At 34.9% G+C, this 24,358-nt stretch overlaps 3 protein-coding genes and 2 long non-coding RNA genes across 12 annotated transcripts; 4 read left to right on the top strand and 1 right to left on the bottom strand.

The window, feature by feature from the left end:
- The first annotated feature begins 2 nt into the window (after nucleotides 1-2).
- Nucleotides 3-1,083, top strand: LOC105108739 (uncharacterized). 2 transcript variants are annotated; one of them, XR_839114.1, is made up of 3 exons: nucleotides 3-262; nucleotides 364-519; nucleotides 644-1,083. It is a non-coding gene; the product is annotated as an uncharacterized LOC105108739 (long non-coding RNA). The 2 variants fall into 2 exon arrangements; XR_839115.1 differs by having other exon boundaries at nucleotides 4-262; nucleotides 364-515.
- Nucleotides 1,084-4,980: 3,897 nt separating this feature from the next.
- LOC105108737 (uncharacterized) lies at nucleotides 4,981-6,400 on the top strand. The gene has a single exon (XM_011003166.1). The coding sequence runs from the start codon at nucleotides 5,167-5,169 to the stop codon at nucleotides 6,274-6,276; it is 1,110 nt and encodes a 369-aa protein (XP_011001468.1). The 5' UTR covers nucleotides 4,981-5,166; the 3' UTR covers nucleotides 6,277-6,400.
- Nucleotides 6,401-14,783: 8,383 nt separating this feature from the next.
- Nucleotides 14,784-17,512, top strand: LOC105108736 (uncharacterized). The gene is made up of 7 exons (XM_011003165.1): nucleotides 14,784-15,222; nucleotides 15,383-15,750; nucleotides 15,920-16,295; nucleotides 16,384-16,560; nucleotides 16,686-16,735; nucleotides 16,817-16,874; nucleotides 17,049-17,512. Exons 2-7 carry the CDS (start codon nucleotides 15,493-15,495, stop codon nucleotides 17,285-17,287), a joined length of 1,158 nt encoding a protein of 385 aa, XP_011001467.1. The 5' UTR covers nucleotides 14,784-15,222; nucleotides 15,383-15,492; the 3' UTR covers nucleotides 17,288-17,512.
- Nucleotides 17,513-17,595: 83 nt separating this feature from the next.
- On the bottom strand, nucleotides 17,596-21,299 carry LOC105108733 (formyltetrahydrofolate deformylase 1, mitochondrial-like). 6 transcript variants are annotated; one of them, XM_011003160.1, is made up of 9 exons: nucleotides 21,050-21,295; nucleotides 20,817-20,929; nucleotides 20,442-20,592; nucleotides 20,287-20,360; nucleotides 20,040-20,199; nucleotides 19,647-19,745; nucleotides 19,443-19,538; nucleotides 18,281-18,471; nucleotides 17,596-17,683 (listed from the first exon to the last, which is right to left on the bottom strand). In XM_011003160.1, exons 1-8 carry the CDS (start codon nucleotides 21,170-21,172, stop codon nucleotides 18,325-18,327), a joined length of 963 nt encoding a protein of 320 aa, XP_011001462.1. In that variant the 5' UTR covers nucleotides 21,173-21,295; the 3' UTR covers nucleotides 17,596-17,683; nucleotides 18,281-18,324. The 6 variants fall into 6 exon arrangements, with proteins under 6 accessions (XP_011001462.1, XP_011001463.1, XP_011001461.1 ...); XM_011003161.1 differs by having other exon boundaries at nucleotides 17,632-17,683; nucleotides 18,277-18,471; nucleotides 21,050-21,296; XM_011003159.1 differs by lacking the exon at nucleotides 17,596-17,683 and having other exon boundaries at nucleotides 18,154-18,471.
- An 87-nt stretch (nucleotides 21,300-21,386) lies between these two features.
- Nucleotides 21,387-22,467, top strand: LOC105108735 (uncharacterized). Of its 2 annotated transcripts, none has more exons than XR_839111.1 (3): nucleotides 21,387-21,646; nucleotides 21,748-21,903; nucleotides 22,028-22,467. It is a non-coding gene; the product is annotated as an uncharacterized LOC105108735 (long non-coding RNA). The 2 variants fall into 2 exon arrangements; XR_839112.1 differs by having other exon boundaries at nucleotides 21,388-21,646; nucleotides 21,748-21,899.
- The last annotated feature ends 1,891 nt before the right edge of the window (nucleotides 22,468-24,358 follow it).

Here is a 24,358-nt window from a genome sequence, read left to right as displayed (position 1 = left end):
ACACGTAATACCCGGTTCAGTGGTCATTGTGATATCCAAGTGGTCAACCCCACACAATTCTCAGCACCAATCTCACTCACAGTCACGGCACAGAACTCAGATCCTGGTTGGAGTCCCAACTCCTGACTCGTAAGCAAAACTTTGAAATTTCGCATCTCCTTTTCACTATATCCTCAAAGAAACTGCAATCGATCAAGCAAGTCTCCAGTCGTTGAAGTACGATCAGCGTAATTACCCAGATCGTATAAATTAGAAAATGCCTGTAAGTCTCTCTCCCTCCCTATTGTGGATCTGGATCTATTATCACTTACAAATTCATTTCGAAATTAGAAAATCTCAAATTGTGATTCTGTGCGGATGCAGTACAGGAGAATCATGGAGGTAGAGCCGCCGAGTCCGTTAAGGTACATAATCGGCGCAGCAATAATGATGATCGGAGTGGTGTTACCCGTCGGTTACATGATGTTTCGTAACAAGAGGGGTCCTTCTTCTTCTTCCAATTACTCCAAACAGACGTAGGTGTGCCTTTGCCTATTTTCTACCTATTTTACTTAGTAATCTTAGGTTTTGTTGGTGTTATTAATTTTTTTAATTCTGGTTAAATCTGATATTCTTTATCTTTTTCTTTTTTTAATATTCTCAGGGCAAAGTTTTGATAGAGATTTAAAGAGAGGATTTTTATACAATAGAAATTGCGCTGTCTGGGTTAAGTTTGAAGGAGTTGCAAGAAGAAAAGGATGAGGTGCATTGACGGAAAATCTAATTCTGTTATATTTGTTATTGCTGGGGAACTTGAGTTTTATAAAATGGAACTGAGTGTGGTTTGATTCTATGTTTTTGATCTAGTAAATATGCTAATGCCATTTCAAACTCGTCTTTGTTCGTTGGATGAATATGTGCAAGAAGGACAGGCACTTGATTGAATTTGTCTTCTTGTTCTGTTTCTAGCCATTATCATCTAGGGAACCTGCGTATGAGAATACGCAACGGGTTATGTGTTTTTGTGGTGAATTTCACATTTACTTTGTAGAATCTAGAATGTCAAGTGATGTCGCTGACACTGCAGAATGCTTGTTGTTTGAACTTGGTGATCTTTCTTTTGTTTTTTTGGACTAGCGTCATGGATGTGCCTGGCGGCTTGGGTTATGCTAATTACTGATATGTTACATGATGGTTGGATTTACTGGATGAGCATATGGTGTAACAATGTTCTGTAGTTACGTTCACTCTGTATGAATTTGAGCTGTGATACCGAAGAATTGGAAATGATTTGTTAGAATGATTAAAGTTGATGTTTTCATTGTGGAAGCCTATGGATCTGGGAATGTAGAAAAGACTAGAGAGTGGAAAATGCAAGTGCTTGAAATGTATTGCCATTTTGCTATGGAAACTTTTTACGAGCTACCTTTTAGAATTGAAGTGTTTGGTAGTGCAAAAAATGCAGGATACACAAGGATTGGTGATGAGGTTTAGTGAAAATCCCCCGGAGGATGATGTTATTTTCAAAGTGGATGATTGGGCTAAAAGGCTGAGAATGGATCGCTGGACTTGAGAATCATGAATGCTTGCAAAGTAAGTCCTTTGTTGGATTTAAGGGATCATCCGATTCTTATGTTAGCTCAAATGTAGGTGTGGGGAAGCCTCAAAGCTGTTTAGTGTGCTTGTTGTCAGCGTTTAAAGGTGATGTAATGAAAGAGATGATCAGAAGTTGAAGGAGAAGAATATGAACAAAGAAAAATTGGAATCTTTTACCTGCTGGTTCATGAATTCTTATATAGTTATGAACCATGTCAACTTGCATGAAGATAAAGATAAAAAGAGGAAAACATTGGATATTGATTTTAGAGTTTAGGGGGTGTATGAGAGTTGAGAGTGAGTTTTGATTTGTTTTTTTAATTAAAAAAATTAAAGTTTTTTTAACTTTAAATTATTATTTTTTTAATATTTTTGAATTATTTTGATAGGTTGAAGTCAAAAATAATTTTTTTTAAAATATATATATTATTTTGATATTTGTTTTAATTTTAAAAAGCAACTAGTAAACACGGTTTTAAGTGAACTGGCACTGATGTGACTATCCAACTTTGAGTCTTAGGGTTGTGTTTTATTGGGCTACATGGACACCTTGAGTCTGAGTCCAATTTAGAGGCTAGTATGTTGTGGGCTTGTGGGGTTTACAAGGCTTCTTGGGAGTTGAGTCGTTCTTTTCTCGAGTCCAGTGGAGCAAAAGGTGACATGATATACAATTTAAAGGTTACATGGTGTATCCGAGTCTAAAGAGGTCTCCCGAGTCCTGACACCCAAGTAGGCATCATGACTACTTCTCCGAAGGAATTAATACAGTTGAATTTCAGGCCGCCAAATGTGTTTCAAAGCAGTTGTTTCATTTTGCTTCTCTATTTATTTGATTCCCCTCATTAAGAATCGTCACCTTTATTGACCGATCAAGAAATCACCCAACCTTTAAGAATGTGATATTATCCTTAAATAGAGAGCATTTTCCTTGGTCTGTTGCATGATCTTCAATTAATACTGTTAATTAAGCCTGATTAAACAAATTGATGAGCAAAGAAGGATTTGCTGAGACATGAAGGCCAATGACCTTCCAAAAATGAGCAAGTGCTGATTTCTGACAAGCAGATTAGTTGACTTGGCCAAGGGCAAAAACAATTCAGAAGTGCCTAAAGAAAATGATGAAGAGGAATATACCAAGCATGCATGACTAGGCTGCCTACTGAGGGCAAAAAAGATGGATTAATCAATGATCGGGGCCTGAAAACCAGGAGGCAAGAGCGCCCGTAAATAGCAGTAATGGTCCTCCAACAAGATGAGGTCTAAAATAGTTCTTCTGAAATCAGGACAGGGGAAGGCAAAACTGTTGAAATCTTGATACAAATTAAGGAGAGACCCGCAGCCAAACTAAATCGGCAATGTTGCGAGCTCAAGCAAGCTAGCAGTCGAAACCCGACGCTCTTTGAATCTACAATCACAGCTCGACCAGATTGAAGAGGGGGTGTTTGACGCAGCACAAGACACGGATGGATCGTGATTTCATTCACGAAGACGAAGATTGTTGATATCGTTCAACAAGACGAAGATTAGACCAAAACTTGACAGGAATTCTGAACGGAATAAGTTTTAGCAAAAAGAATATATCCTCTTCTGTGATTACAGCGAACTAAGTATAGCAATTAGCCATTAAAATCTAGATAACATTAAAATGCATGAATAAAGATAGATTGTCTAGATTCGGTCGATGACCAGATTAACTATATTAATTTTAGCAGGCTTTAATGATTAAATTCAAAGTTTCTGAACACTTCATTAATGATGGCTGGTTTCGGAATGGACTTGATTTGTTTGATGTGGCTGTATCTCTTCATCTTCCCGCAGTTCTTGATTTGGCTGCAACGCTTCATTATCCTGTGGTTCCTTATCAGTGTTGCACCTTTTTTGAACGACCTTCAGAGCACGCACAAACCCAAACACCAACAAAATTGCATGTATGTGTCTTGAAACAGTAAGATGTGACCCAGGCAATTGTGCGGGCTGCTCTCTCCAGTGTTTCGACTTTCGAAATCATCCAGGGCACGATTACTCATCAACATGACATCGTTGTTTTCAAGTACCTGTCAATGTTTAAAATTATTGCTAGCAATGGTCTCTCATTTTCAATTCTCAGATGCCAGTAAACTAGTTATATCTAGTTGAATTGAGGGTTCCGTCTATGTTTTGAGTAAAAGCTGGATGGAATTCAGACACAGCCTTTTGCTTTTAAAGTTGGTGATTTTTGATAGTTTGAGCGAGCTCTGCAGTGCTTAATCTTTCCTTGCATGAGCCGTAAATAACCGTGTTCCATTGACAACCTTGCTTTCTGGTTCAGGTGCCAGATATAATTGACAATGCATGTTATTTTTGAGTTTGACAATGGCTCGCGAGGGATGCTTGACCTTTGCATGTTTGCTTAAGGCAGTAAAAACGAGCGAGAAGTATCTGTTTGTGGTGTAGGAAAGTTAGTCCCCCATGTTAGTGAATGCTGAGCCCGCTTCATCTTTGATTGCATTTGCCATCTCCCTCTTATATAGGCAGTCCCCTCCTTTGCTGCTTTGTATTGCTCGGATGATTCCAATTTAAATGAAACATCCAATTGTACTGTCGTTTTGATTTTAACATCCAATAGTTCCATTTACTGATTTTCCCAGTATGCTGCTCCATTCTTGGGCATGTATGCATGTCCTTTCACACATTTTGTTCAAACCGTGCCTTTGTTCCAGAGAGTATCATGCATTTTGGTACTCGTATGGCAGGGAGAGATACTGTACAGACATTGAAAGCTGAGGATGGTCGAGTTAAGTGAGTTGTCTTCAAGTATATTGGAGTTGGATTGTGTATATTTGCGAATACAGTTAGGCTTCCTTTTAAGTGTGATTCTGCATGAACTTGTTTTCCAGATGCATCATGGATCTAGCTATTTGGAACACCTTAACTTCTTGTCTGCAATTCGAGCAAAAGGTGAAAAAGCTCCTGCAGTGGATTGGCAAGAAGGGTTGATTTCAGTGGCTATTGAGTTGCAGCCCAGCTTTCTATTGAGAAGAGTCAACTTGTTACAAGTCAGGAAGTCATGGATGAACATTAGTTAAGCTATTATGTAAGTCTTGACTTTTCAAAACGATTTAAAATATATAAATTATATTAAATTTTAACCAAAAAAAATTTTAATTTTTTGAGAAAACAGGTTAAACAGCGTACCAAAAGGATTCCTTATCTCTCCTTTACTGTTCTTCTATGTAGCTTCTTCATCGAAGTACAGGAGAAGAAGAAGAAGAGGCATCCTGTGAGAAGACAACAAAAACCTGTCAATCGTGGATATCACTTCGTAATCTCAACATTTTTTTTTCTTTAAACTAATTTTTTTTTACTTTAAATTAAATTTTTTAATATTTTTAAATACAAATCACTTTAAAAAAATCTGTCAAAGTTGTGTGAACTACGACCATAAACAAAAATCCAAACCAAAACCCCTTTGACAAGAAAATCAAACACAGATTATTAAACAAATTCTGAAAAAGAATTCCCCCTACCCAAGTCACGAAACCCTATAAAAATCACCCACATGCAGGTTAGAACGTGCAAGCTAAGCCCAAAGCTCTAAAAAAAAAAAAATCCATGTCATCCTCGTCGTCTATCATAACCCTCCAACTCCTACTCTTTTTCATTGTGGTTCCCATCTCTTCATTAGCAAAAAAGCCACACGTCATCAATTTCCGATCTCCCAACCTCTACCCTGAAGGCCTTGCCTACGACCCATCCGCCCAACACTTCATCGTCGGCTCTCTCCACCACCGCACTCTTCACTCCGTCTCCGACGCCGGCGTTATCGAAACCCTCATCTCCGACCCCTCCCTCCCTCCTAACACCACCATCCTCGGTCTCGCTGTTGATAAACTCAACAACCGCCTCCTAGCTGCCATCCACTCCGACCCTCCCCTCCCTCCATTCAACGCCCTCGCCGCTTACGACCTCCCCTCGCGTCAACGGCTCTTCCTCTCCCTCCTCCCATCTACCCCCTCCGATGACAACCGCCGCCCCGTCGCCAACGCCGTGACCGTCGATTTGGAAGGCAACGCTTACGTCACCAACTCGCTAGGATACCCGGAGGGAAACTTCATATGGAAAGTTAACCCTGAAGGGGAAGCCTCGATTTTCTCGAGATCTCCGCTTTTCACGCAGTTCCCGGTGGACCGCGACGCCCCGTATAGTTTCTGCGGGCTGAATGGGATCGCTTACGTTAGCAAGGGTTATTTGCTGGTGGTGCAATCAAACACGGGCAAGTTGTTCAAAGTCGATGCTCACGACGGGACGGCACAGAATGTTTTGTTGGGCGAGGATTTGCCGGTGGCTGATGGGATTGCGATAAGGGGAGACGGTGTCGTTTTGGTTGTGTCGCATGAGAAGCTGTGTTTTTTGAAGAGTGACGACAGCTGGGGAGAGGGAGTGGTTTATGATAAAACTGACCTTGATGTGGAGAAGTTTGCTACATCAGTTGTAGTGGGAAGAGAGGATAGGGCGTACGTGTTGTATGGGAGTGTGTTGGAAGGTATAACGGGGAATGGAGGGAGGGAATGGTTTGGCATAGAGGAGGTGAGATCTGAGAAGGAGAATGAAGATGAGAAAATGTGGGTGTATGTGTTAATAGGGTTAGGTTTGGCATATTTTTTAATTTGGAGGTTTCAAATGAAGCAGCTCGTCAAAAACATGGATAAGAAGACCAATTGATCTTGGTTTTGTGGTAGTTTGTTTCTTTGCGCTGCTCGGTGCTGGAATGAGAATTCATGAGCTTCTCTGTTGTTCACGCTTGTCATTTCAATAAAACCCTATTTTACATTGCCGTCGGTCAAAATTCATGGCATCTCTTCCTCTTCTTCTTCCTTCCATCTAACTTTGAGATGCCAGAAAACATCGACTCTCAATTCCAATAATAATTAAATAAGTAATTGAATGTACCTTGAAAGTTACCCCATTACACAGTGACTTTGAGCTTCACGTGAAATTCAAAGTTATAACTTGTAAAAAATCTCCCCAAGTAGGAAATCCCCTCACTACAATCGAAGGCAAACGATACAGGAAGGAGCTTTATTATTCTTTTACAATTGAGAGAGACAATCTCTGCCGTTAAACAAAGGGCTGTCTCTGTCTGTGGTGTCAGTTATTCATGGAGGGACTGTGAGCCGGCAGAGAAGAGAGTATGATAGTGCCCCGTTTGTCTCTGCTTCGAGGAGAAGTGGGAGAGAATTTCTGAACTTTCTGTTATACCTTTCTGTAATGTAATAAGAAACTGTTTGTAGCTGAATTTATTTTTTTTAAAAGTAAATTTTAGAGAAATAAAGATTGAGAATCAAATTTGATAGATAAAAAATTTTAATAAAAAAATAATAGAGAAAAAACAAATAACAATTATAAAAACAAAGACTAAAATTAATATAAAAATTAAATTTTAAGAGATAAAATTGAAAAATAAATATTCAAAACAAAATATATATTGCAATTAAAAGTTTAAGGACCAAATTTGATATAATTAGCAAATAATATGACGTTTCTAAATTTTTTATAATTTTTAAAAAGTATTTTCCCTCCAAGTTTTTCAGAAAAATACTTTTTTAAAAATTAAATCAAATTTTTTTTAATTAGAAAGTGTCTTTTATAATAATAAATAAATACAAAAACATTTTAAAAAAATAGTTTCCTGTGACTACTATAAAATAAATATAACATAAATATAATTTTTCAAACTTTAAAAATATTATTAAGTTTTTAGATCAGGTTTTGGTACACGGGAGCTGTTTCTATACTTGACTTGAAACCAAACCTTAATACAAATTATCCATAAGATTTCTATCCATTCCAATACATTAGGGTCAAATTGGCATCATAGTTTATCTATAGTTATGAATAGGTTATAGAAATAAAATATTTCAATGGCAGAAAATTTTTTAATGTTATTATTAAATTTGTTCTAATAAGTTAAATTTAAAAGTTTTCAACTTGATTTTTTGTTTAATTTAAAGTTTTAAATTAAATTATATTAAAGTTGACTTGAATTGATAAAACAATTTTTAAAAAATTAATATTAGATCCAAATAAAATATAGATGATCAGTAATAAGAGATATGGCTTTTAAAAAAATATATTAATATGATATTTTTTAAAAAAAATATTAAAATAATAATGTTTGGAATTAACCTGAGTTACTTTAGATTTATCAAACTTATAACCTGAATAATAAATTTTAATAAAAATTTTGATAATTTTAACAGGTTTAATAATTTTTTTAGTTAATTATATAATAAAAAAATAAAAATAATAACAAAGTATAAAAAAATAAAATTAATAAATAAATAAATATTAAATAAAAATAAATAAATTGTACACGTGGGTCTAGATTACCAGTGCACCAATAATAATAATAAAAAAATACTCAAGCATGTCGCTTGTGGTAGGCCTATGCGTCGAGGCCATATTTATTTATATACTTTTCTTTTATAAAAGAAAATATATAAGCCACGGGTCACCTAACCTAGAATTCATTTACTGCTATGGTGCTGAAAAATAAAGTGGGGAGATTGAGAACCTTTTTTCACCCAAAACCACATAATAAATATTATGAAAACCTCCATAAATATCAACTTGAAAACACACCAAAATCATCTAAAGATTTTTTATATCAAAACAAAAAATTAAAACGAATCTTGATCTCTATTTTCAAACATGTTTATAAAAAAAACTCATCATTATTGAGTTTTCTTGTTAAATGGATATTGTTTCCTCAAAAAATAATTAGTTTCATTGCAAAAAGAAAATCAGACCAATAATTTTGTATTTTAGATGACTTTGTCTCTCATTTTTCAAGGATAAAGACCATGAAAATTAAAAAATAAAAATTGTTAAGAATTTAAAATTAAACATATATTTTTTCTGTATTTTATATTTAAGTCCAATTTCTTTTAACTTGACAGTTTACAATAATTTCAAAATTAATCTCATCTACTTATTCTATAAAAGGATTAGATTTTAAAAAAAAACTTTTAGCTACTTCACTGTTAACTAGGATTATATCCTAAATTTTTCAGGATATAAGTAATAATTTCTTTTTTAGTTTATTATTGTTTTAAACATGTTTAGCATTGCGATAGCTGTTGTAGTGGTAATTTGAAAAAAGTTATTTTATAAAAAGTACTTTTAACAGATATTGGTTTGAAAAAATAGGTGTTTGGTTAAAATTATAGTTAAAATTAAGGTTGAACAAAAAATAGTTTATTGTGTTTGGTTAAAAATACTTTTGAAATTGAGGTTATAAAATAATTTAAAAAATATATATTAATATTGATGGTTTTTAATTTAAATATTGTAGATTTAACTATTACCATTATATCATGAAATAAATAATACTTTATATAAAATATTTTTTATTGTTCAATTAAACTATTCACAATTCTATCATGTATGAAATATATCCGACAAGGACTACAGTTTTCACAAATGTTTTAAGAGCGCAACAATATCAGGTAAAATATAATCAGGAACAAAATTGAGATTGTGATCAAATTCTGTAAATGCGGCGTCATCAAGCAATTTTCGTCTAATTTATATAGTCATTAAATAATGTTTAACACTAGTTTTTTTGAATAAAATACAATCATAAATAAAAATTATTTTTTATTTTATTGGGTCGAACCCGATTCAATATATTTTTAGCTTTGAACCAGACCAGTCCGACCGCAATAATGAAGCATGCTCCATTATTCATTGAAAAAAATGGATTAACAATGGAGACATGCTCTACTATTCATCCATTTTCCCATCGCAAGAAGCAGCAAAAAGCTGTTTTTTATAACTTGTGGTCGCACTATAGGTAATGATGGGACCTATCATTGAAAAATTGTGGTAGAAGCATTATCAAATGTTAAAAATTGTGATTGCGGGTGAAACTCGTTTGCAGCTATAATACCAAACATTTACTTAATTAATTTTTTTATATTTAATTTTTACCCCAACACTTTATCCGAGTATAAAAACAATTAGTTATAAAAAAAAATTCAAAATTAAAGCTTATAGATTACTGTCCATACTCCATAGAGTTCTGGTTTTAAAATTTTTGTTTAAAAGAAATTATTCTTACCTCTGCAACTAAAGATGCACAGAAGGAGTAATTGTGGTTTCCAATGCCTAGATGGACTTCTTGGGTTGTGATAAATCCAGGTATAAAAATTTATTCTCGTCCTCCAATTGATCCATCAAAAATTGGTAGTGGCTACCTCGGTTGGCAAATCAGTAGTTTAAGAATGTGGTTTAAATTATATTTTTTAATTTTTTTTTATATATTTTCATATTGTTTTTGATATGCTGAAATCAAATATAATTTAAAAAAAATAAAAAAAATAAATTATTTTAATATATTTTTAAATAAAATACATTTTAAATCACATCGCGTTCACATTTCTAAACAAACCGTATTTTTAAGAGGTTTCATGTTACTCTTCTCTTGTATTGTCCATCGAGAGTTATGGCTTAAAAGCGTTGCCTTGTCGTGTTGAGCCATTGTTCTATACAGAGGTAAAGAAAGGGGAGGGGAAATGAGTCCTCTTTTGTGCTTAGTTAAATGGGATCATCTGGGTTCTCCGTCATGCATGTTTCATTCTATGATAGCTCTAACTTGTGGATCTTTATTGATGTTCTACACAAATGAGGTCGCCGTGCTTGGTCATGGCTTTGAAATAGCAACAAAGCTTAAAGGCTCGGCGCTACATGACAAACTCTTGATCCAACCTCCGTATCCTTTTCTAGGTTTTATTAGTTGGATACCACGCTACACGTCGGACTTCCTTTTTGTTTTTATAAAAAATATTATAATATAAAAAATAATATTTTTTTAATAATAATAATAATTTAAAAAAAAAATATTAATTATTTTATTAATCATATTAATTATAATAAAAATAATAATATTTATAACATAAATAATACTATTTTTCATTTGAACACTTTGAATTATATATAAAAAAAAATATTTATAATACATTATTATATTAATACATATAGGTAAGCGCAGACACATTCAAATCCAACTTAGAGGTAGGTATGGATGCATTCAGCCCAACTTAGGGTTGGACGTGAACATGTCAATGCTCAACTTTGGTCGCGTCCATGCTCAACATGATTTTGGGCTAGCACGCATTTAGACCCAACTTGGAGTTGGGCGTGGAAGCGTCCAGCCTAACTTGGGTGTGGGTGTGGTTGCGTGCTCCAAGTTGGGCGTGGGCGAGTCCAGCCCAATTTGGTGTGGACATGCTTAGATTTTTAATTATAATAAAAATTAAAATATTAAAAAAATAATATTATTTTTAATATTAATATTTTTAATCATAATAAAAATTAATGGGTTTTCTTTTAGATATAATAAAGTACAACATGGTTTTATTTTGGCTTAATCTTGCAGTTGCAAAATAGGACATAAGGGTTATTATTCTATGGCTTTTTCTTGTAACAAAACAATAGGTGTAAGTATTCATTTCCTTGTATGATGTGAAACATAAAAAAGAGGGTGTAAAGATGCATTTTTTATATGTATGTGTCAAGTTTGCAATGATAAACAAAAATGGCAGCATGTACAAGGTTTATTCTTAGTATTTTTTTTTTGGTAATATCGACAATAAAAATAAGGCTAAGAGGTTGTATCTTAAAGTTTTAGGGCTTATTTGATTGAGTGAAAAGAGCATAAAAGAATAAAAGGAAAGGTTTCTCAATTTTTTTGTAGACATGAAAAAAAAGAATGTTATTTTCTCTATCAAAATCCTCTTTCTTGATATGTTAACATTTGTAAATTCATTAACATGAAAATGATTAAAAAAAGGTTAAGAGTAGTAAAATGGTTTAATTGCATTGAGAACGCAATTTTCTTGAAAATTTTTGTATTTTTTTATAATTTATAAAATAACAAGAAAAGTGGTTGAAACATTGGTAAACAATGAGTTACAATGAAAACTTATCAAAAAGGTCAAAAATTACAAAATAACTTTGAATTGGCTAAATTACATCAAGAATGCATTTTCATTGAAATTTTTAATATTTTTTCATTTTTCTCTATTTTTCAATAATATTAAAAAAAGTGATTAAAACTGGGTTTAAAATTGAATTATGATGAAATGTCATTTAAATGATAACCAAAAATGTTAGAAATAACAAAATTGCCTTGAATTGATAAATGAATTGCATTAAGAACACATTTTTCTTGGAAAGTTTTACATTTTTTATATGTTAAAACAAAGAAGTACTCGTTATAGAGTTACTACACACCTCACGCGCTAGAGAGTTGCTGGAATTTATGAGCAATGCGTGTTATACAAACACAATGCTAAAACCTATAAAACGACAAAAAAAAATGTTGGGTTTTTAGGGTTTAATGATTCTATGATTTATAGGTTATTTAGGTATGTTTTCGAGTTGTCTTTTCTTGGATTTTTTTGTTAGGTTTATAAGAAAAAAGAATATGATTGGAAAGGAAATCAAGGGTAGTGGATGAGTGGGAGATTAGGGTTGTTGATGGTTGTTGAAGGAAAAAGATAAGATGGTGGTCACATATAAATAAAAAAAGTTGTTGCATAATTGTCTGACAAAGAGATATGTAAAAACAATTGTGGTCTTTTAAGGGGTATTGTTGTCGTGTTATGCCACTATTTATTTACCAATGATAAAGCTATCAGCTATTGGTGTGATTAAGTGACAGTACAACTTGGTCAAAAGAAGTGGAAACCATAAAGATTAGGGTTATGTATGTGGGAAAAAAAAGTTTCTTTTCTTTTTCTTTTTTCAGTTGGATTTTCTTTTTTTATTTTATTTTTTTTTAAGTCCTATTCATGTTGATTTAGAGAAGGATTTAAACTCTTATTTTTATTTTGGTCCCTTTTTTCTCTTAATCATTATTTTACTCCATAATCTTTTTTTTCTTAATTTTTTTTTATTTTTGAAAATATAACCAAATGGTTAGAAAAAAAGGGGTTACAAAGCTATAATGACATCTATTTACATATTGCAGAAAAACCTATGAATTCTTTGCTAATTTTTTTATGTGTTCTCAAATTAATTTACACATACTTCTTTTTTATTTGATATTATTGTTATTGTTTTAGGGTGTGATACTTTTGGATTTATTTCAAAAGTGTGTTTCAAGTGAAAAAAATATTAAATTAATAATTTTTAATAATTTTAATATACTAATATTAAAATAAAAAAATATTTTAAAAAACACCTTTCATAAAAATACTGCTCTAATGATTAAAGCTGCTAGTTGTCCAAAAGATAGTGAGGAAATTCAAATCCGCGTATAGAACAGTGTTTCCAACAAAGCTAAAGTTAGATAATTTTTGGGAGTTACTAAGAAGAAGAATAGAGAAAAGATAACTGAAAATCCAATATCGACAAGGACATGCTCAAACGCTCCTTCTACACTGTGTTAGCAATGGCCATGTACCATACCAATAAAAAAGACAATAAAAAGCTTGATCTAGTGGTGAAAGGGGTTTGTCTTCTTTCACTGCATCTGAGTTTGAGTCCTGGTATGCACGTCTGTCACCCCGTGATTCTTTACATGTTTACTGGATTTGCAGGGTATTCAATAGGCCATAAAAATTAATCATAATGTGCGCAAGCTGACCCGAACACTCCATGTAAATAAATAAAAAAAAGCAACAAAGAACTCCCATGTAATTATGAGTTGAAAATTAGAGGCGTACCAGACTGGCCTGGTCAAATCATTTATCACGATGGGCCACCCTGCGCATGTGTATAATGCAGACTAGGGGCCCTCTTTGCAGCTCTTGAAGATAAGGAAAAGGGTGAACACTTTTCATGAGATGCGCCATCCCATCCCAAAATTTGAAATCTCAGTGAAGTCGATATCTTTTGGCTGATAGAGGACCTTCGATGATCTAGTCGGCAAGTGAGGCCGTGCATGTATGTGTGCATGACAAGGAAAGAACACGTTGAGTACAAGGCAAGCCTGGAGTTTCGTACGGGATAATCCCTCCATGTTGAAACCTGATACGAGCATGAAAATTGGCGTTTGTGTCGGTGTGTCAACGCCACCACAGATTAGCAGAGGCCAATTATAAGACTGTGTATGTGGTCTGTGTAATTAGGTATAGCGAGAGTGACTGGCTATCTAGCATGTTAATTCGAGGATCAACCAAGCCGAGCCTAGTAAATTGGCCTAAATTAAAATAATTAAGTGTTAAAAAAGTAAAATTAAAACAAAAATAAATATGGGGACTCTGTTAAACGGTCAAGGCAAATAGGCTAGTCCGCCACATTTAAGCAGTGCGCGAGGCATCTTGCAACTGCCGAACACTCATTTTTGCGGTGATGTCTGAAGCGGCGTGTTCAGCTCTTCCTATTGAGCGGTCAAGGGGTGGTTTGGTGCTGGCCATCCCTTTTCTTCTCCTCCTTTTTTTTCTTTTTTATTTTCTCAGGATTCAAGCCAACCATACCCAAATTAAAAAGGTGTCATGTTATGTTTATTTGAACATATTTTATTTATTTATATTTTTCTAAGTTCTACTCTACAACGTTAAGTTGATTTAAAAAATAAATTTATTAATTTTATTTAATTTTTTTTCTATAAAGTTATTCTAGTTTCTTAACTAGATTTTTCTTGTGTTCAGTAGAGTGTTTTTTTGTTTTTTTCTTGAATTAATTTTGTTTTTTTAGGAATTAAATTATTATTTTTAATTTTTTTATAAGATTATTCCATTCTTATTTAATTTTTGTATCATTATAAAATAAGATCATGGAGACCTCTTAAAAAATTACAAAAAGTATATTTTCATGATATTTTCAAATGTTTATTTTTTATAATTAACCATTATCAAAACAAATTGAATTTAATTTATTTATTTTTATTGTTATTATTTTTTAATTATATTATTAAATTAACCAATCTGGTAAACAAAGTTAAATCAATAACTCAAATCTTTATTCTTAAAAAAAATACTAAAAATTATCCAAAAATAAAATAAAAACAAAAGCTTAGAACACCAATCTAAGTACGTAGTTACTTGAAGGAATTAATTTAAATGTGATAGATAAGGATACCAACCTTAACCGTCCGCTTTTGAGCAAGGCTGTTTAAATGAAAGAGAGAGAATCCTAAACTGTCCCCACCGTCTAGCCAATGCTCATGAGTTGGCTGGTATTGCACAGAATTCCAAGTTTCAAAATACCTATAAGAGAGACCATCCATGCGCTCTTATTAGCACTCATTGGGCAAATATACTCGACATTTAATACTCATACTGCCCAAAAAGTAGAGAGTTTAATACATATAATCCCTTGTTTCCTTGTAGAATCCTGCGCTTTCTTGCATGAGTGCTTAAGAAACAGTCCCCGTTTATTAAGGATAATGTTCTCCTTGTGTCCTTTAAACTAGGATTATATTAGCTATCGAGTTCCGTGACTTCTGTCTTTTTGATCCCTTTCATGAGACCTGACCTTATTTTCCTGAGGTTTCAAAGCACTAGGTTTTGGAAAGTGCTTTTGTACTCTATTTTGCCTCCTATTTTGCAGTTTCTTGACCTTTTTGCAGCTACAAGCTATATATAAGAAGTTAGTTCCAAAGGAAGAGTGGTAGAGTAATATCGTTTTGCTAGTATATAAAGCCTCTGAGCTTGCCAGGTTAGTAGAGCAGATCTCTACCTTCATATTTTGGCCTGCTTTATTTCTTTTACAACTTCTTTCAGGTCTTAGCAAGGAATGCTCTTTCTTTGAAACCTTGCACGTTATTGTCTAATTTGGAAGTTCTTCTTCTTAGAGGTATCTTTCACTGATATTGCAGGGAACTTCAGTTATTGTAATTTTAATGAGATAGATCTCTGACCTTTGCAAGGAGCTCAGGAAAGAGAAGCTTTGCAATTTGATTGGAATATTGTGACATAGATAGAAGAAATGGAAAGTGGGCTTTATTCTTCTTTTAAAAGTAGTTCTTTGCTAGATTATTTAGAGGCGGACCAGGAGATGAAACCAGCATCTTCACTGCCAGCAATCCCTCAACCAAAGACACCAAGAGAGCCTATGGAGTTCTTGTCTAGATCCTGGAGTCTCTCTGCTTCAGAAATTTCAAAAGCTCTAGCTCATAAGCAGAAGCAATTTTTCACCGAAAAGAATCCCGATACATTTGCAGAGATAATTGTGGCACCACAAGCAGTGAGTCATCTTCTCCGCCACTCTTAGTTATTTACACTTTCTCCATCATGTGCTCATTATTTTCTATTACGAATCAGAACACTCTCAATTCTGTATCAAGTCATTCAATGCTTTTCTTGGCACATAATCCACTCAATTCTTATCATCTAATTATTTTGCTTCTTTGCAGTCAGGGAAGGTGGTAAACTCTAATAGTCCAAGGACTGGATCATTAGGAAAATGGTTCCACCACAAGGAATTCAGTAGTCGTGCAGTGATGAAGAAAGACAAAGCACGCACCGAAAATGCTCATATGCATTCTACTGTATCTATAGCCGGACTAGCTGCAGCCTTGGCTGCGGTGACCGCTGCAGGAAATTCTAGTGGCTCCAGCTCCAAAATGAACATGGCTTTGGCCTCAGCTACAGAACTCCTCGCATCACATTGCATAGAATTAGCAGAATCAGCTGGAGCTGATCATGATCGTATAGCTACTGTTGTGAGATCAGCAGTAGATATTCAAAGTCCAGGCGATCTAATGACCCTTACTGCAGCTGCAGCGACAGGTAATTGCTCAATCTTTTCCTGGTATTCACGTTTTTCCTATCGCTTAATATTGTTTCCAAAGTAATGTGATCTATCCTTTTATATCAGCTTTGAGAGGAGAAGCAGCTTTAAAAGCAAGATTACCAAAAGAAGCAAGAAGGAATGCTGCTATAAGTCCTTATGATAGGTGGGTGGCAAACACTCCTCACTGGACTTCTTTAAATGGTCCATTAGAAGAACGGGGTCCTCCCTGTGTTGGTGAACTGTTGCAACACACAAAGAAAGGTCCATCCTCTCTCTGTTGCTTTTGGAATTTTGCTAGAAATCTTGATAAAGAAATACCAAGAAACGCAACTGCTGTGGAGTGATTTTAGATGCTAACGCTAAATAATTGTTACCGGAATTGTCAGGGGCGTTGCGATGGAAGCATGTCACCGTGTACATCAACAAGAAATCTCAGGTAAATACTAACTTGGAGAAAAGTTGGAGCAGTGGTTTATTAGTCATAAACTTCCTTGTTCACCAGTATAAACCTTTCCAGGTCCTAATTAAGATCAAAAGCAAACACGTTGGAGGAGCCTTGTCCAAGAAACACAAAGGTAAGAATTTACCTCAGTGTCGCTTTGGCATTTATTCCATCTTTCTCCAGTTCCATTTTATCTTTACCATCTCTTTAATCTACTTTGCGCAGCATTTTATTTTTTTTCAAATCTCGAAATACTTGAGCAACAATTTCTGCAGTTTTAGATCTGAATGTCTTCTGCTGCTATTAGGTGTTGTTTATGGAGTTTGTGATGAGACAACAGCATGGCGTTATATAAAAGAAAGAGAAAGTACTGAAGAAGTGTATTTCGGCATTAAAACAGCACAAGGTCTGCATGAGTTCAAGTGTAAAAGCAAAGTTCACAAGCAGAGGTGGGTTGATGATATAAAAAATCTTCTGCAACAAGTAAGTTATGTGGAAGTAACTGACCGCTCTCTGAAATGCTTAAGCATAAACGATGGCGCATAGTTTCATCCATGTTTGTATATTGCTCCAATAATACAGGAAAGATGAAAGTTTTGTTTAATGATCTTAGAGTATGAAAATGGTATACTAGTGATATTACAAATGAAAATCCCTCTTATGTACAATTTACCTATGCAATATATGAAATGCATACACGATTCCCCTGTGCAGTCCCCAATTTATGAAATGAGATGAGACAGCTCTCCTTGCAAGGGTGCTGTAACATCATAACCAATTTTCCATGTCTATGTGCACGAACTTACGCAAATATGTGAAAGTTGGGCAGCTTAGTTTTTGTCAGGTTGCGTCTTGGATTGTCAAGAAGGTACAGCTGACAGAGTTGAGAATCTTCTACAATCTTCATTCTTACAGTGAATTAAGTGAAAGATAACCATGTACCTGTGTGACAAAAAACAAAGAAGTTTCTTTCCTTAATTTTCCTTTTAATTTCAGACAAGTCCCAGGTATCAAAATTTAGCATGCTACAAAAGTAACAATCAGTATATAACAGCCCCTGTAGTTATCTAACGCATTTCAGTTTCAATTGAAACACCCATGAATAAACATGTGCCTATTAACCATCCCGTCTGTGTTAACCACGGGGCTGAATTCTAAGGAGCTAGCTTGCATACACTGTAAAGGAACAAACGAGGGTTCTTTTTTTCTTTTTCTTTTTTATCAGGAAAGAGACTTTACTATCGGAGGAAGAATGTACAAGAGGAGACTGAGACATCCTCAGAAGCAGCAAAACACAAAAATAAAATAGCGGTTTAGTAGTTCTATCCACATAGATACCGGGTGATAAACTAAAGATAAACTTATTTTAGGTGGGCAAAAAAAATCCAGTCTTGTCTGATGATCTCAGCAAGTCAAATCGAAAAAGAAGGCTTGAACTTCACTGGGTGACTTTTGAGTTTGAAGTAGACGTAGTCATCATTTCTATGTGTTGTCAATATTTTAATTAGAAAATTTAAATGAATAACTTGACATGCATACAGATTGTAATCACTGTCAACAGATTTCTCTCCTTCGTCTTCACCTCAGAATACAACAGTTCTGTTTTCCTCGTTAGGCAAAACACGCAATTCGCAGTATGATTTTATAGCTTTTGCAAGGCATTGTTTCTCAAGGTTCTCTGATTTCTGCACAAAACTTTGTATATTATCTCTATGGGAAACCCTCTCAACCTGCAACATGTAAAGAAAGATATCAAAAACGTAAGAAAGTTGAAGGCAAAACCAGTTACAGATATCCTGCAATGCCTGGTGGATAAAGATCAAGGACCAAACATCACAATAGCATGCTACGAAAGATGTGATGAAACACCCCATATAACATTAGAACTTCAAACAGCAATGGTGATAGATTATAGAACAGGGTTTGAGACAATTTATTCTGATGAACAAATCCTTCCCCTTATCTTCACCAGCATAGATTCAAAAATCCAGTTAACTCTAACAAATCAAACTTGAACCTGATTTTCAAACAAGGAAAGTGTGTGGAATCACACAAATCCTTGAGTGAACAACCTCAGCCATACGAGAAATTACATCAAAATCAAGAAAATCAGATTCTTTACCACTCATTTTGAAATCTCTCACAAAAAGCAAAAAACAATTGTAGTTGAGCACATTTTAAAGACTATTATATTCTCCTTCAGCTTATTCAACTTGATCCAGCCATCTCATAGATTTCAGTCACACATAGTTCCTACTTGATGTGTATGTGTTTGATGCCTGGAAAAAAATGGCCATTTCCATGCACAGTAGACTCTTTATTTCTCCTGAGCACCATGATATTGAAACCTGTCAACTAGGATTGCGTTTGATAGCCTTCTATTCTAGAAATAAGCAAGCATCCAGCAACCTATATTCAGTAGAATGGGTGATCGATATTTGATTGACAATTGTTGATTAATTCAAGAAGTTCCAGTATTGTATAAATTTGTGTGTGGAAAATTTTACCAAGTGAAATACAGTTTACATCTGAACATTTTAGCAACATGGCAAGAAAAATGATAATGTGGTGGCAGAGAAAGTGATGGAGCAACTTGAAAAAAAAGGAAACAAAACCCAAATTGATGAGACAATAAAATATTCATCACTGAGTACAAACAGCTAAAATTACCAGAATTTAGATGAGAACATAGTGTACTAACAATGATTACCATCTGCTCAATGATAGGCCCTGCATCAAGCTCTTCAGTAACAAAGTGACTTGTCGCACCAATTAATTTCACACCCGCATCAAATGCCTGCGAACAATATCTAGCAAATTAAACATGTACGGGACTCGAAGGAAAGTTGAAATGGTTGAAAATGTGATAACTTCTTTATCATAAGAATAAGGTTAGAAAACTAACCTGCTTTGATGGATGCCCACCCTTAAATGATGGCAAAAGGCCATGGTGAATGTTAATTATATCTTTCCTATATCTCTGCAAAAACTTACCAGATAATAACTGCAGCAAGAATTAACTTTTGTGAATTCAAATGTCACAATAGTTGATTCAATTATATCAACAACTGCGTATGCATCATAACTATGCAGGTAATATATTATGGTTGAGGGTGCCAAAAAGACAGACGCAAGGAAAATATCACAGGACTTGCTTTATGAATATCCATTGGCTTTCAGAGTTGAATGGAAAAAAGGAAGCCTTATTTCTTCTATTAGCTCAACTACATATATTCTTTTAGTTTGGCATGCAAGAAGTAAGCAGAAGAGGCACTATGGACCTTATCATCATATTTACCTGCATATACCTGGCAAGAACTAAAAAATCAGTATTCTGAACCAAATCCAAGATCTCGTCTTCTCTGTTATTCTCTTTGCTGGTGCCCAAATAATGGTAAGGAATACTATTCCTTTCAAGAAATCGAATCACATGCGTGTTTGGGAATCTATCATGATTACTGTTACGAATGCATGAAGAATCATAATTAGTATCCTTGAAACCAGACAGATGTAAAATAAAAAGGGTGACATTCCCAAAAGTTCACCTGATTACACGAGTTATATCAACCGGAAGTCTTCCATCTTGCCATGAGTGTAACAAATCAATCAAGCAGTGTTCCTGCAGCAAGACAAACACAGGTTTAAATTAATATCGATGGCATAAAAAACAACAACCGGAAAAAAATATAACCAAATGCACCTGCTTTGAAGCAAGAACAGCAATCTTGAATTTGGGGTCTAGCTTAGGCACCCGGACAACGGACCTTGTTGCATCAAACATTTTTGAAATCCTGAGAAAGTCCTCGTCCATTTGCAACCGTGGCCATTTAACAGGGTCAAAAATAAACTCACTGCCACATTGCACAGAAATCAAAATACACCTCCACTTGCTAGCACAATTAATAAGTCAAACTTGCTCCCAACTACCCTAAACACACAGACCCATTAGCAAAAGCATAAAAAAAGAAAAATAAGATTTTGAAATTCTACGAACCAAATCCAACCACAAAGACTGTGATTCAGCAAAATAACAAACAAAAAGATAGGAAATGGAGTAATAAATTCGATGCAATACCTTCTAGAATAGAAGACATTCTTGTTTTCAGGGACGAAAACATCAGCCCCAAGAATGTTTCCACCTCTGGAAGCGATACATTCTGATAGCTTCGCAACAATACCAACAGCGTCCTAACCATGACAAAGACAGATATACGTATCTATCTATCTATCAATTCAATACGAAGAGCCATTCATATTTATTTGTTTCACTAATAAAGAAATGTAAAGGCGAGTGACTGACTATCTTACAGGGCATTGGAAAACGTGGATGCCGCGGGTAATAGAGGACGAATCGATGGACTTGAAGGACCTGATGCTGCTGCTTCTTCCAAGTCCAAATACTTGAGGGACTCTTCTTTGTGTCAGATTCATATCTCTTCTACTCTTAGGCAAGTATTCACGATTTTTTGCTAAAGCAGCACTGCCCAAGGCTTACTTTTTACCCTTACCCTTTGGGGTGTGGTGGTGCTGGTTGAAGCTCACGTTGCTTTCACATTTTCAGAACTTTTCTTTTTGTCTATCATGACGGTGTCGTTTTGTAGAAGTTGTGGATCGCTTTATAGACGAGATTCTGCACGATCTTGACACGTAATACCCGGTTCAGTGGTCATTGTGATATCCAAGTGGTCAACCCCACACAATTCTCAGCACCAATCTCACTCACAGTCACGGCACAGAACTCAGATCCTGGTTGGAGTCCCAACTCCTGACTCGTAAGCAAAACTTTGAAATTTCGCATCTCCTTTTCACTATATCCTCAAAGAAACTGCAATCGATCAAGCAAGTCTCCAGTCGTTGAAGTACGATCAGCGTAATTACCCAGATCGTATAAATTAGAAAATGCCTGTAAGTCTCTCTCCCTCCCTATTGTGGATCTGGATCTATTATCACTTACAAATTCATTTCGAAATTAGAAAATCTCAAATTGTGATTCTGTGCGGATGCAGTACAGGAGAATCATGGAGGTAGAGCCGCCGAGTCCGTTAAGGTACATAATCGGCGCAGCAATAATGATGATCGGAGTGGTGTTACCCGTCGGTTACATGATGTTTCGTAACAAGAGGGGTCCTTCTTCTTCTTCCAATTACTCCAAACAGACGTAGGTGTGCCTTTGCCTATTTTCTACCTATTTTACTTAGTAATCTTAGGTTTTGTTGGTGTTATTAATTTTTTTAATTCTGGTTAAATCTGATATTCTTTATCTTTTTCTTTTTTTAATATTCTCAGGGCAAAGTTTTGATAGAGATTTAAAGAGAGGATTTTTATACAATAGAAATTGCGCTGTCTGGGTTAAGTTTGAAGGAGTTGCAAGAAGAAAAGGATGAGGTGCATTGACGGAAAATCTAATTCTGTTATATTTGTTATTGCTGGGGAACTTGAGTTTTATAAAATGGAACTGAGTGTGGTTTGATTCTATGTTTTTGATCTAGTAAATATGCTAATGCCATTTCAAACTCGTCTTTGTTCGTTGGATGAATATGTGCAAGAAGGACAGGCACTTGATTGAATTTGTCTTCTTGTTCTGTTTCTAGCCATTATCATCTAGGGAACCTGCGTATGAGAATACGCAACGGGTTATGTGTTTTTGTGGTGAATTTCACATTTACTTTGTAGAATCTAGAATGTCAAGTGATGTCGCTGACACTGCAGAATGCTTGTTGTTTGAACTTGGTGATCTTTCTTTTGTTTTTTTGGACTAGCGTCATGGATGTGCCTGGCGGCTTGGGTTATGCTAATTACTGATATGTTACATGATGGTTGGATTTACTGGATGAGCATATGGTGTAACAATGTTCTGTAGTTACGTTCACTCTGTATGAATTTGAGCTGTGATACCGAAGAATTGGAAATGATTTGTTAGAATGATTAAAGTTGATGTTTTCATTGTGGAAGCCTATGGATCTGGGAATGTAGAAAAGACTAGAGAGTGGAAAATGCAAGTGCTTGAAATGTATTGCCATTTTGCTATGGAAACTTTTTACGAGCTACCTTTTAGAATTGAAGTGTTTGGTAGTGCAAAAAATGCAGGATACACAAGGATTGGTGATGAGGTTTAGTGAAAATCCCCCGGAGGATGATGTTATTTTCAAAGTGGATGATTGGGCTAAAAGGCTGAGAATGGATCGCTGGACTTGAGAATCATGAATGCTTGCAAAGTAAGTCCTTTGTTGGATTTAAGGGATCATCCGATTCTTATGTTAGCTCAAATGTAGGTGTGGGGAAGCCTCAAAGCTGTTTAGTGTGCTTGTTGTCAGCGTTTAAAGGTGATGTAATGAAAGAGATGATCAGAAGTTGAAGGAGAAGAATATGAACAAAGAAAAATTGGAATCTTTTACCTGCTGGTTCATGAATTCTTATATAGTTATGAACCATGTCAACTTGCATGAAGATAAAGATAAAAAGAGGAAAACATTGGATATTGATTTTAGAGTTTAGGGGGTGTATGAGAGTTGAGAGTGAGTTTTGATTTGTTTTTTTAATTAAAAAAATTAAAGTTTTTTTAACTTTAAATTATTATTTTTTTAATATTTTTGAATTATTTTGATAGGTTGAAGTCAAAAATAATTTTTTTTAAAATATATATATTATTTTGATATTTGTTTTAATTTTAAAAAGCAACTAGTAAACACGGTTTTAAGTGAACTGGCACTGATGTGACTATCCAACTTTGAGTCTTAGGGTTGTGTTTTATTGGGCTACATGGACACCTTGAGTCTGAGTCCAATTTAGAGGCTAGTATGTTGTGGGCTTGTGGGGTTTACAAGGCTTCTTGGGAGTTGAGTCGTTCTTTTCTCGAGTCCAGTGGAGCAAAAGGTGACATGATATACAATTTAAAGGTTACATGGTGTATCCGAGTCTAAAGAGGTCTCCCGAGTCCTGACACCCAAGTAGGCATCATGACTACTTCTCCGAAGGAATTAATACAGTTGAATTTCAGGCCGCCAAATGTGTTTCAAAGCAGTTGTTTCATTTTGCTTCTCTATTTATTTGATTCCCCTCATTAAGAATCGTCACCTTTATTGACCGATCAAGAAATCACCCAACCTTTAAGAATGTGATATTATCCTTAAATAGAGAGCATTTTCCTTGGTCTGTTGCATGATCTTCAATTAATACTGTTAATTAAGCCTGATTAAACAAATTGATGAGCAAAGAAGGATTTGCTGAGACATGAAGGCCAATGACCTTCCAAAAATGAGCAAGTGCTGATTTCTGACAAGCAGATTAGTTGACTTGGCCAAGGGCAAAAACAATTCAGAAGTGCCTAAAGAAAATGATGAAGAGGAATATACCAAGCATGCATGACTAGGCTGCCTACTGAGGGCAAAAAAGATGGATTAATCAATGATCGGGGCCTGAAAACCAGGAGGCAAGAGCGCCCGTAAATAGCAGTAATGGTCCTCCAACAAGATGAGGTCTAAAATAGTTCTTCTGAAATCAGGACAGGGGAAGGCAAAACTGTTGAAATCTTGATACAAATTAAGGAGAGACCCGCAGCCAAACTAAATCGGCAATGTTGCGAGCTCAAGCAAGCTAGCAGTCGAAACCCGACGCTCT

Source organism: Populus euphratica, unplaced genomic scaffold (genome assembly GCF_000495115.2).
Source record: "Populus euphratica unplaced genomic scaffold, PopEup_1.0 scaffold427.1, whole genome shotgun sequence".
NCBI classification, from domain to species: Eukaryota; Viridiplantae; Streptophyta; class Magnoliopsida; order Malpighiales; family Salicaceae; genus Populus; species Populus euphratica.
The sequence above is the reverse complement of the archived record's forward strand: the minus strand, read 5'-3'. Positions and strand labels throughout refer to the sequence as shown.